This window comes from Lithobates pipiens, unplaced genomic scaffold (genome assembly GCF_037356315.1).
Source record: "Lithobates pipiens isolate NorthernLeopardFrog02 unplaced genomic scaffold, aLitPip1_a1.2 Scaffold_27, whole genome shotgun sequence".
NCBI lineage: Eukaryota > Metazoa > Chordata > Amphibia > Anura > Ranidae > Lithobates > Lithobates pipiens.
This window is the reverse complement of record NW_027507788.1, coordinates 10,688,851-10,702,202: the sequence shown is the minus strand read 5'-3', so window position 1 is coordinate 10,702,202 and position 13,352 is coordinate 10,688,851. Positions and strand designations below refer to the sequence as shown.

The 13,352-nt window shown below is 48.7% G+C and overlaps 1 protein-coding gene across 1 annotated transcript; it reads left to right on the top strand.

Annotated features, from left to right (window-relative positions):
* Window positions 1-4,057: 4,057 nt before the first annotated feature.
* Window positions 4,058-10,896, top strand: LOC143933504 (BOS complex subunit TMEM147). Its single transcript, XM_077456416.1, has 7 exons — window positions 4,058-4,217; window positions 4,297-4,366; window positions 5,337-5,402; window positions 5,737-5,873; window positions 7,027-7,111; window positions 7,209-7,330; window positions 10,596-10,896. Exons 1-7 carry the CDS (start codon window positions 4,141-4,143, stop codon window positions 10,714-10,716), a joined length of 678 nt encoding a protein of 225 aa, XP_077312542.1. The 5' UTR covers window positions 4,058-4,140; the 3' UTR covers window positions 10,717-10,896.
* Window positions 10,897-13,352: the final 2,456 nt, after the last annotated feature.

The following is a 13,352-nucleotide window of genomic DNA, read 5'->3' as shown; positions in this document are numbered from 1 at the left end:
TGCTATGCTGACTTCCTCCTGGGGCTGCTTATTATGAGGGGCTCCCACCATCCCTGTGCTATGCTGACTTCCTCCTGGGGCTGTACCTCTGCTGTGCATATTATGAAGGGCTCCCACCATCCCTGTGCTATGCTGACTTTCTCCTAGGGCTGCTTATTATGAGGGGCTCCCACCATCCCTGTGCTGTGCTGACTTCCTCCTGGGGCTGTACTCCTGCTGTGCTCGGTATGTCAGTACAGCACAGGAATGGTGGAAACCCCTCATAATGAGCACAGCAGAGGTACAGCCCCAGGAGGAAGGCAGCACAGCACAGGGGTGGTGGGAGCCCCTCATAATAAGCAGCCCCAGGAGGAAGTCAGCATAGCACAGGGATGGTGGGAGCCCCTCATAATAAGCATAATGACTGAGTTGTTGATGCGACGACAACTGAAATCCGAAATTCGTAAACAAAAGTTCGTATTGCGTACAGAATTCGGACACATGGCAATTCGTATTTCGGATCCTCCCAAACGTACGAATTTTGGAAAATTCGTACGAATTTGAGATTCCTACGAAACGAAACGCACATGTCTAGTGGCTGCTGAGATAAAACCAATGGCAGCATAGGCCACACTGGAAGAGCTCCTTGTGTCCCATTTGACCAATCACAGGAACAGAACTGTAAAAAGTAACTGCTGACATAAATCTGGTGCCAGGATAGGTCACACTAGAAGTACTTGTGTCCCGCCTGACCCATTCAGCATAACTCCCAACTGTCCCTGATTTGGAGGGACTGTCTCTGATTTGGAGGAATGTCCCTCTGTCCCTTTCATTTGTCCCTCATTTTGGTCTGATCTATATAGTTGTATATAAAATGCACTTTTTATCTATCAAAAAGTGTTTCCCAGAGCTAAACCCTTAATCCAAATTCTAAGTTGCTGCATTTGTAAATTTTAAAACTCCGTATAAAGGAATAGTAGTGGTAAAAAAAAGCCGCTTGTGAATTTAATTAACCTTTTTTTTGGGGGGTTAATTCTCCTTTAAGGGGGTGTGGCGGGGGGGGGCGTGTCCTGTGCCTACATACGTTTGCTGGTAGGTGTCCCTTATTTCCATTTCAAAATGTTGGGAGGTATGCATGATTCAGTAAAGAATGGCTGCTGAGATAAAACCAACTGCAGCATAGGCCATGCTGGAAACAGTTATGTTCTTTCAGATCCGCACAGTAATGAATAAGTGCTGAAAAGAAAAAAACAACTGCAGCGTAGGCCCCACTGGAATCGCTCATGTCCTGCCTGACCCAGTCAGTAAAGGAAAACTGCTAAGATGAATCCAGCTGCAGCGTAGGCCACACTGGAATTGTTCCTTGTGTCCCGTCGGACCCATCAGAGTACGGGACTGGTAAAACATGGCTGCTGAGATAAAACCAATGGCAGCATAGGCCACGCTGGAAACAGTTATGTTCTTTCTGACCTGCACATTAAAGAATAGCTGCTGAGAAACAAAACAACTGCAGCGTAGGCCACACTGGAAGCGCTCGTGTCCTGCCTGACCCAGTCAGTAAAGGAGAACTGCTAAGATGAATCCAGCTGCAGCGTAGGCCACACTGGAAGCACTCGTGCCCTGCCTGACCCAGTCAGTAAAGGAAAACTGCTAAGATGAATCCAGCTGCAGCGTAGGCCACACTGTAATTGTTCCTTGTGTCCCGTCGGACCCATCAGAGTACGGGACTGGTAAAACATGGCTGCTGAGATAAAAATCAATGGCAGCATAGGCCACACAGCTATGATCAAGCACTGTTTGATAGTGTGAAACGCGTCAGTTCCTCTGCCCTGTGTTCTGCTGTGGCATGTATTTTTTTTAATATCTTTATAAATAAAGTCTCGTTTTTGGAGTGCAGCTGTCCGGAATCTTCTCTCATCCTAATTAGCATAGGCTGCACTGGAGGAGCTCCTTCTGTTCTATGTGCCCAATCACAGCAACAGAACTGTAAAAAGTAACTGCTGACATAAAATTGGTGCCAGGATTAGGGTTGACACCTGTCCAGGATTTCACCCGGACAGTTCGGGTTTGGAATCATGCGTTTGGGTTTCAGACTGCCTGAAGCCCGGACACATTACTCAGACTGGACTAGGGCTTCCCAGCAGGGTTGATTGCTGCAGTTGTGTTAGCTGAGAGTGTCTGTCACACTGCCCAAAGCCAACACTAACAATCCCCCCCCCCCCCCCCCACATACAGATGGGAGAGGAAAGATGGCTCAATCCGCTCCTCTTTCTCCCCCCTACCCCTCTGTGTCTGCCCACACTCCAATCCCCAGCGCTGTGCCTCAGAAAAGGAAAGTGGGGGCCAGGAATTTGAAGTCAAGCAGCCTCAGATACATCTGGATGAGAGGTGCCAAGGGGTGAGTGAGCTCACCATCCATCCCCGTATTTGATTGAAGTCTCCCCCCTTCTCTCTCCTGCCTCTGAGTGAGTACACTAAGGTAAATCAGAGTTCTCAGAGCACCCCTTACATCAGAGTTCCCCTTTACACCAGAGGTTACAGGTGTTCCCCCCTTACATCAGAGTCCTCTCCGTACATTAGAGTTCTTAGTGTTCCCCCTTATATCAGAGTCCTCTCCGTACATCAGAGTTCTTAGCGTTCCCCTTTATATCAGAGTCCTCTCCATACATCAGAGTTCTTATGCCGCGTACACACGAGCGGACTTTTCAACATCCAAAGTCCGAAGGACTGAGTCCGTCAGACTATCCGATCGTGTGTGGGCTGCAACGGACTTTTGACTCGCCAAAGTCCAAAGGACTTTAGAATATGGAACATGCTTCAAATTTTTCCAGAAGGAACTCCGCCGGACCCGGTCCCTTCGAAAAATTCGCTCGTCTGTATGCTACTCCGACGGACTAAAACCGACGCTAGGGCAGCTATTGGCTACTGTCTATGAACTTCCTTATTCGAGTACAGTCGTACGTCATCACGTTCGAATCCGTCGGAGTTTAGTGTGATCGTGTGTGGCCAAGTCCGCTCAGCCGAAAAGTCTGTCAGAACTCCGTCGTAATTCCAGCAGAACTCCGACGGAACTCCTTCGGAAGTCTGTCAGACATAAGTCCTCTCGTGTGTACGGGGCTTTAGTGTTCCCCCTTATATCAGAGTCCTCTCCGTACATCAGAGTTCTTAGTGTTCCCCTTATATCAGAGTCCTCTGCATACATCAGAGTTCTCCGTATTTCCCCTTATGTCAGAGTCCCCAGAGTTCTCCCTTACATCAGAATCTGCAGAGTCCCCCCCCTTACAGTCTAAGGGAACTCTGCGAGTTCAGATGTAAAAAGGGAGCTCTGTGGACTCTGATGTAAAGGGGGGACTCTTGTTATTAACTTCATATGATTAGAAATGTTATTTAATAGCAAAATATATGTATAGTTTATACTATAAAAAACAATTGCTGTGCGCCACTAAAATGTTCGGGTTTGACTTGAAGAAAAGGTGGCAGCCCTAGCCAGGATAGGTCACAGGAGAAGTACTTGTGTCCCGTCTGACCCAATCAGTAAAGAACGGCAGCTGAGATAAAACCAACTGCAGCATAGGCCACGCTGGACACAGTTATGTCCTTTCTGACCCAGCCAGAGCCAGTAAAGAATTAGTGCTGAGAAAAAAACAACTGCAGCGTAGGCCACACTGGAATCACTTGTGTGTTATCTGACCCAGTCAGTAATAAGTGCTGAAATAAAAGCAATTGCAGTACAGGGCACACTGGCAGTGCTCCTGCTATCCTATGTGACCAATCACAGTGCAGGACAGGAAGGCACAAATAAGAATGGCATTCATTGGGCCATACATGGCACAGAGGTGGAGGTGGTATGCCCTTTTAAGGTGTCATGGACGGTGTTATGGGAGGCGACCGGCTTTCTATTGGCTGAACAGGACAGCCGGGGTTGCCCGGCAACCAGCTCCAAGCCGTGGACGCTGTCCCGTGACGCGCTCCCTGACGCCACCAGATGATGTCACATTGACGCGCAGGCGCACTGCTCACTCGGTCGCACAGGACACGTGGGGTAAAACGCAGGCGCAGTGGGGGACGGAAGGTGACAGGAGGGGACGGCGCAGGCGCGGTGGGGGACGGAAGGTGACAGGAGGGGACGGTGGCCGGTACGGGCTGTAGCGAGGGGTCGCCATGACGCTCTTCCATTTCGGGAATTGTTTCGCTCTGGCCTATTTCCCTTATTTCATCACCTACAAGTGCAGCGGCCTGTGAGTGGAGGAGGGGAGGTGGCGGTGGGGCCCCGGGGTGGGTGAGGGGCCCCTGACTGACGCTCTCTCTGTATTACAGGTCGGAGTACAACGCCTTCTGGAGATGTGTGCAGGCCGGAGCCACCTACCTCTGTGTACAACTCTGCAAGGTGAGGGGGCAGTACAGTGCGACTGACAGGAGGGGGCGCTGTGCAGCCCAGAGACTGCAGACAGGATACAGGAGAGGGTCAGAGACCGCAGACATGATACAGGAGAGGGTCAGAGACTGCAGAGATGATACAGGAGAGGGTCAGAGACCGCAGACATGATACAGGAGAGGGTCAGAGACCGCAGACATGATACAGGAGAGGGTCAGAGACCGCAGACATGATACAGGAGAGGGTCAGAGACCGCAGACATGATACAGGAGAGGGTCAGAGACCGCAGACATGATACAGGAGAGGGTCAGAGACCGCAGACATGATACAGGAGAGGGTCAGAGACCGCAGACATGATACAGGAGAGGGTCAGAGACCGCAGACATGATACAGGAGAGGGTCAGAGACCGCAGACATGATACAGGAGAGGGTCAGAGACCGCAGACATGATACAGGAGAGGGTCAGAGACCGCAGACATGATACAGGAGAGGGTCAGAGACCGCAGACATGATACAGGAGAGGGTCAGAGACCGCAGACATGATACAGGAGAGGGTCAGAGACCGCAGACATGATACAGGAGAGGGTCAGAGACCGCAGACATGATACAGGAGAGGGTCAGAGACCGCAGACAGGATACAGGAGAGGGTCAGAGACCGCAGACAGGATACAGGAGAGGGTCAGAGACCGCAGACAGGATACAGGAGAGGGTCAGAGGCCGCAGACAGGATACAGGAGAGGGTCAGAGGCCGCAGGCAGGATACAGGAGAGGGTCTGAGGCCGCAGGCAGGATACAGGAGGGGGTCTGAGGCCGCAGGCAGGATACAGGAGGGGGTCTGAGGCCGCAGGCAGGATACAGGAGGGGGTCGGAGACCGCAGGCAGGATACAGGAGGGGGTCGGATACAATGTCATTTTGGCTCACTATTGATGTCCCATCACTTGTACTGACTCATAGGTAAGAATCTCTTCTCCTGTATTACAGATGCTCTTCTTGGCGACATTTTTCCCAACATGGGAAGGAGCGGTGGGAGCGTACGACTTCATCGGGGTGAGACAACAGCCCCTCCCCTCTTCTGTTCTCCTCTCTTCCTCTTATCCCCTCCATTCATCCTCTTCTGTTCTCCTCTCTGTGCTCACCCGTTTTTTGGTCACTTTAACAATATTTTGTTAAAGTTATTAAAAATATTGTGATATTTACTCTCAAAAGAGGGAAAAATAGAAAATCAATTTTCAAAAAGCTCTCCAGAAATAGACAAACATCCTCAGAGTGGAAATTGTCCTCTTTTTTTCTTTTTGGCTGTCATCTCTCTATCTCTATCTCTATCTATCTATCTCGAAATTTCAGTTTGATGTGAATGTTTTTTTTGTTTTCCCTCTCTTAGGAGTTTATGAAGGCCACGGTTGACCTGGCGGACCTCCTGGGGCTGCATTTAGTGATGTCCAGGAATGCCGGGAAAGGAGAGTATAAGATAATGGTGGCAGCCATGGGATGGGCAACTGCAGAGCTCGTCATGTCTAGGTGAGAAATCTACAACGACTCTTCTCTTCTTCTTTGCTTCATTAATGAGTCTCAGAGAGTTTCGGGAGCCACACTGAGCCTTTTTGTATGGAAGCCTCTGTGGTAAAGAAGTGGCTGCTAATCCTTCAGTAAGGTGTTCTCCAACTTTGATACCATGGGGGTTTTATTTACTAAAGGCAAATCCACTTTGCACTACACTACTTGTAAGTGCGATCGCTGTAGATATGAGGGGAAGCTCTGCTGATTTTATCATCCAATCACGTGCAAGCAAAAATGCTTTTTTAGTTTCCTTTGCGTGTGCCCCTCAGATCTACAGCGACTGCACTTCCAAGTGCGCTTGTAATGCAAAGTGGATTGCCCTTTAGTAAATAACCTCCCATGTATCATGTTACACTCCTATTTGGGGTTTAATATGAAACTTCTTTTCCTTTTTTTTTTTTTTATGTCATAATGTAGAGTATAAGATTTCCTATCGTTTGAGCCCAGTCTTGCCACAAAGAGTTAATCCAGCTCTGAGCAATCCTCTTTTATTGTTCAGCGAGATAAATCTTGACAGAGAAAAACTTTGTCAAATCCTCCCCCTTGCTGTGAGTGACGGGTGATTTACATATCTCGTGCACTAGCCTAAGAGACATGCATTAATTTTATATTTTTTTAATTCCCTCCCACTCCTTCCTTCTGCTGCTCTGCCAGGATTGGATGTCCCCCCACCTCAGCATGATTGGGCATGCTAAAGTCATGTGGTTACTTTCCTGTCTTTTCACTGGATGTTAGAGATCATAGCAGAAGTTCAGCGTAAGAAATGCACAGGAGAAAATGCATATTGACAAGGGGAGTGTAGAGGTGGGCAGGGAGTCTACTGACATCATGACTCCACCCACCGAGCTCCAGACAACAGACCCACCCACAGAATATGCAGTTTTTCGGGGCTCATAACAGTCAGAGGGGAGACATTTGACAGGTAAAGATGCATGCAGGAGCCATGTATATCCTTATAGATAACCACTATGGCAGTAGTTTAGAAAGGATGTTATTGGGTTTACATCCAGTTTAAGTGACCCTCGCTCTTCAAAAGGTTCCGCCTCCCCCCTCCCCCGATCTAGTTCAACCAATAAAATTTATAAATTAGTTCCTTTTTTTGTTTCCTTCTCAGATGTCTACCTCTGTGGGTTGGTGCTCGAGGAATTGAATTCGATTGGAAATACATCCAGATGAGCATCGATTCCAACATCAGTTTGGTACGGCATAACCCTTTCTTTTGGGGCTTCTCCTCCCCGTTTTTAGTGGTCGGCTGACGCTCGGATTGCTGTTGTTGACCTTCTCCTGTGTCCTCAGGTTCATTACATGGCCGTAGCCGCTCTTGTATGGATGTGGACGCGGTACGACCTCCCTACTCACTTCCGTCTTCCCGTAACGGTTCTCCTGGGACTCAGCATGTATAAAGCCTTCCTCATGGAGTGAGTATTATCTGATATTATTTAAAGCGGACGTCCACCCACAAAAATTAAAAATTAAAATCCAGCAGCTACACATACTGCAGCTGCTGGCTGCATTTACCTGTCCTGCAGTCCAACAATGTCTGCACCGCAGCTGATGTTACCAATAGCTGTTGGGTGCTGTTGCGGGTGAGGGAATCCAGCAGTGTAGCCTTACGGCTTCGTGCTAGGAACCCTACTGCGCATGCGTGAGGCCCCGCTCCTCTCTCCTACTGGCTCGGCGAGGGGGGGAGCCCCGTGGTGATGTCACGATGCCCCATGGTGATGTCACGGCGTGGACTCACGGAAGTGGGAGCAGGATACATATCAAAGTATTTGGGCGGCACAGTGGTGTTGTGGTTAGCACTCTCGCCTAGCAGTAAGAAGGGTTGCTGGTTCAAATCCCAACCACGACACTACCTGCCTGGAGTTTGCATGTTCTCTCTGTGCCTGCGTGGGTTTCCGACGGGTACTCCGGTTTCCTCCCACACTCCAAAGACATGCAGGTAGGTTAATTGGCTTCTGTCCAAAATTGGCCCCTAGTATATGAATGGGGACCTTGGATTGGGGGCTCCTTGAGGGTAGGGACCGATGTGAGTGTGCAATGCACAGGGATAGGGACAATTGTAGACACTCACTCAGGATGGACTGGTGTCGTGTTTTTTAAAAATTTTTTTTTTTTTCCAACCTTACTAACTATGTAACTATTATTATTATTTGAATATCGCACTTAGTCTAGGTTCACATTGGAGCGATTTGTCGTGCGATTTGACATATCAAATCTTATGAGACGTCACAGCCTGTTGAAGGCAGTTGCACTGTTTCAATCAGCGTGACACCAATCTCTCTATCCTCATATATTTTTTTGCGGCGCCGCACCGTCTTGCAAAAGTAGTTTCTGTACTACTTTTGCCTATTTCAGGTGCGACTTCAGTAGATACCTGTGCATGAAGCCACACAGATGTCTATCAAGTAGCACCTGAAATTGCACTGACCTTGCTACTTTTGAAGTCGCGCTACTTCAAGTGAAATAGCGTGATTTCAAAGTGGCATCAATCTGAACTAGGGCTGAAGGACATCTGACAGATTGTTTGTTTGTTTGTTTGTAACTTAATCCAGGAGATTCCCCCTTACTTCCTGTCTTGCTTGATAGTTGTCACAGAGATAGTAAAGTAAGGTTTAACCCTAAACTACGTAGAGGGTTCTTTACTGTAAGAGCAGCAAGGATGTGGAATTCCCTTCCACAGACGGTGGTCTCAGTGGGGGGGGGGGGGGATTGGGCATCGATGGTTTAAAAAAAAAACGATTCGATAAGCACCTGAACAACCGCAACATACAGGGATATACAATGTAATACTGACATATAATCACACGCATAGGTTGGACGTGTGTGTGTTTGTTTTTTTTTTCAACCTCCCCATGGGGAAATCTCATTATTGACGCCTTTCTCAGCGACAGCTGTTATAGTTGAATTTATTCTCAATTCAAATGGAGGAAGTCACCCGTTCATCAAGTCCGTCCGTTCCCCCCCCCCCCACCCAGTCATCTTGTAGGACAGCCTTTGAGAGATGGAGCGCCTCCCACCGGGGCAAGAATCACATTACCACCAGATCTTGAAGGGGTTGTAAACCCTTGAGGGTTTAACATCTTGATGAATTCTATGCATTTAGGTGAAAAACCTTCTCCTGTTATGCAGCACCCCTACTGAGACCCATTTTTACTTACCTGAACCCTCTCTTTTTTTTCACACCAGGGACGAGCGCTCCAGCCGGTGTCTCGGGTCCTGATTGGATAGATTGATGGCAGCGCAGCCATTGGCAAATGCTGCTGTCAATCAAATCCAATGACGCGGGGGGGGGGGGGGGAAAGAAGAGTTCTGCTGTTTCCGTCAATGGACGGAGCAATAGGACTCGGGAGTGGCCCCCATCCCCCAAGGGAGGATGGCTCTTCGTGGGGGCACTCGAGAAGAGTAGGAGCTAGGAGGGTGCCGCTGAAGGACCCCAGAAGAGGAGGATCGGGCCCCTCTGTGCAAAACCATCTGCACAGAGGAGGTAAGTATGACATGTTTGTGTTTAAAAAAAAAAAATCAATAAAATAAACCCGAACCTTTACATCACCTCAGGAGCATGGTCAGTTATGTTTCCTTTCTCCGGAGGAGGTGAGATTTTGCCTGAGGAACCAGCTTTGTAAGTTGAGGACTCCAATTCTCAAGGGCTGTTTTAGTCTCGGTGGGCTCAGGAGTTCCTTGCGGTTCTGGAGGTGGTGCACCTTCCTGGGAAGACTGTCTTTGGTAAAGGAGGAATCAGCTGTGGTGTTCCCTCCTTTGCATGCGGTGGGACGAGACCCACACCGGCCTCCCTTTGGCGCCCAGCGAGGGACACACCCAGCGTTATCATCCCCCCTTGGCAGCATAGGTTTCAGGCAGCCTGGGATAAGGAGCATTTCCTCTGAACCAGAAGTGACGACAGTTGACCAGAGGGCCGCTGGGCATAATTTCCAGGAGGGGTTGACCTAATTCTTGCACACCAATGACTCTTCTGGTCCCACTTGGCGCAGGGAGGAAAGAGAAGGCCAGCTGGCGCTATTAGCTTATTGCTTATAAAGCTTTATTGCAACTTGGATACATTTACAAAATCGCATCAAAGAACTGCTCCCCCCGCCACCTATCCTTCTTCTCTTCTACCTCTTTATGACGAAGGCCCCTTTCACACGGGTTTTTTTCAGGCAGACCCGGTCAGAAGCTCCATGCAGCTCTATGGACAGGATAGATTAGGGGGGGTCTGATGTAATTGAAAACCAGCTCATTAACATCTGGCCGCCCATGAACCCATCACAGGACACGCTGTCAAAATGCAAATACAAACGGAACGGGGAATGGATGTCCCAAAACTGACTGTTTTGGCTTGAATTCAGGGGGGATCCTCAGCTTGACAGAGCGAATAAAGCCTGTGAAAGGGGTCTAAGGCCCCCCTGATGGAGGAGAAGATGCAGGGTCCGACAGAGAACTATGGGCTTTGATTTAGTTTTGTAAATGTATCCAAGTTGCAATGAAGCTTTTTGCAAACAAAAAAGCTTTCTCTATTTATTTAAATCTCATATGCAGGGGGGGGGCAGCCACAATCGGTGCAGGGGGGGGAGGGCAGCCACAATCGGTGCAGTACCCTTGTTTACATTTTGTTGTTTGTGATCATTTTACTTTATATGTTTTTTAATTGATTAAATTTTTTTTTTTTTTTCTTCCTTGCAGCTGCTTTGTCCACATCTTCCTGCTGGGCAGCTGGACTGCCCTCCTCCTGAAAGCCGTGGTCACCGGTGTCCTGTCCTTAAGCTGTCTCACCCTCTTCGTCAGTCTTGTCCACGGCAACTGAGGAAGCCGCAGAATAAGCTAATTCTGGCCAATCGGCCGCTGCGCTGTCTCTGTTCTGTGAAGGAGGCGAATGCCGAAGCGCTCTGGAGGGGGAAAAAAAAACTTTATACGTGTTTTGTTTTAAATTAATTTGCTAAAAAAAAAAAAAAAACTTTATATAATAAAACACATGTGGACCACATGTTTTTTTTTATTTTGTTATTTTTATGTTTAAAGTGGAACTCCACCATTTCATTCAAACCCTGGGTTGTTCCTCCATTGCGGTGGAATCCTAATGAACCCTGGATAGTTATTTTTCTGAGGACTACAGAAAACCTCCCCCTCTAGGTTTATGGAGAGGGGAAGCTGTTCTCTAGCCCTGTACTGGGCTGACAACGCTGCTCCTCCACAAATAAAGGACAATCGGCGAGTGGTGTCACTGCAGTACAAGAAGTATATTGCTGAAAGGATCACGATATCGCATGCGATTATTGGTAGTGGCCAATATAACCGCTAGCAGTAATCGCTGTGTTCTCCTGGTGGGGAGACAGCAGGTTGAGGTCAGGACTCTGTGCAGGCCAGTCAAGTTCCTCCACCCCAAACTTGCTCATCCGTGTCTTTATGGACCTTGCTTTGTGCACTGGTGCGCAGTCATGTTGGAACAGGAAGGGGCCATCCCCAAACTTTTCCACAAAGTTGGGGGCATGAAATTGTCCAAAATGTCTTGGTATGCTGACACCTTAAGAGTTCCCTTCACTGTGCAGGCCAGTCCTGTTTCTCCACCCCAAACTCGCTTATCTATGTCTTTGTGGACCTTGGTTTGTGCACTGATCCAAATCATTTGGTGGTGTGGGGGGTTGTTTTTCAGGGGTTGGGCTTGGCCCCTTAATTCCAGTGAAGGGAACTCTTAAGGTGTCAGCATACCAATACATTTTGGACAATTTCATGCTCTCAACTTTGTGGGAACAGTTTGGGGATGGCCCCTCCCTGTTCCAACATGACGGCGCACCAGTGCACAAAGCAAGGTCCATAAAGACATGGATGAGCGAGTTCGGGGTGAAGGTACTTGAGTGGCCTGCACAGAGTCCTGACCTCAACCCGATAGAACACCTTTTGGGATGAATTAGAGTGGAGACTGCAAGCCAGGTCTTCACAAATGCTCTTCTGGAAGAATAGTCAAACAGTCCCATAGACACACTCCTAAACCTTGTGGACGGCCTTCCCAGAAGAGTTGAAGCTGTTATAGCTGCAAAGGGTGGGCCAACTCAATATTGTAGGAGGGCCGGGTTTCTCGGTTGTGAGACGTGAAGTCGCGTGGAGTTGCTAATAGTGCTTGTCAGTGGATGGACTTTACTTTTTCTCTTTATACATAAATTGGTTAGAAACACACCTTCTAGAATCAGCCCCTCTAGGGGAACAGCAGTGTCACTCCCTGTGGATGAGCTGCAGGGTGGTCCTCCGACATACACTGTGGCAAGACTGTGTGCACTGGCGCCTGAAGCTGCCATCCTTTGGGGTAAGGGTCGTCGCCCCCCCCCCCCCCCCGTGGTGCCTCATGTGTAGATACAGTACATCACAGAGAAGTCAGGGCCTCTATAAAAGAGCTACATTTGCGGCTAAGGAAATTCCCACCAGCACACTCAGCAGCAAAAGGAAAGACCAGCCTCCTAGAAAAAAAACTTGATTTACTCTGGCATAACAACCTATTTCGGGAGCATGTCCCCACCCCCCCTTTGTCAAGTCCTGTAAGATATTGGCACAACAACATTTTTCGGGGGCATGTCCCCCTTTGTCAAGTCATGTAGGATATTGGCACAGCAACATTTTTCGGGGGCATGCCCCCCTTTGTCAAGTCCTGTAGGATATTGGCACAGCAACATTTTTCGGGGGCATGCCCCCCTTTGTCAAGTCCTGTAAGCTATTGGCACCTCCTCCAACAGGAACAGGGAACACACCACCAAATGCACTTTTTAAAAGGAAGCCCTTCTGCTGAGCCAGTCCGTTTTTGTTTCCTCTGACCAGAGGAGAGGCATTGCCTGGAATCTCTACAAGATTGCCCTCCATGTCCCTTCCTATGGATAGGAGGTGGCTTGGTTTCCCCTTCTCCTGTGCCTGGCAAAGGCTATATCTGGTAGCAGCACACCCCATTGACAAGGATCAGAATGGGCACTGAGTGGTTTCCCAGTTTGGGTGTCTGGGTGAGTGAACTGTGGGGGCAGTGGTTCACAACCTCAGTCCTCAAGTACCCCCAACGGACCATGTTTTCAGGTTTTCCTTTACTTTGCACTAGACATGGGCACCGTCAAAAAATTTGTTTTGTTTCGTACAAAAAAAAAAAAATTGTATTTCGTAATTCGTGTACGAAATTCAATTCGGATTCGTACGAATTTTCATTAGATTCGTAAAGCTTTCATTAAAATAACGAAAGTTCGTTATGATGAATTTATCGTTCTGAGGGGTTCCCACCATCCCTGTGCTGAGTTCCCAAGTCTGTACACCTGCTGTGCCCATTATGAGGGTTTCCCGCCATCCTTGTGCTGAGTTCCCGGGTCTGTACACCTGCTGTGCCCATTATGAGGGGTTCCCACCACCCCTGTGCTGAGTCCCCAGGTCTGTACACCTGCTGTGCCCATTATGAGGGTTTCCCACCATCCCTGT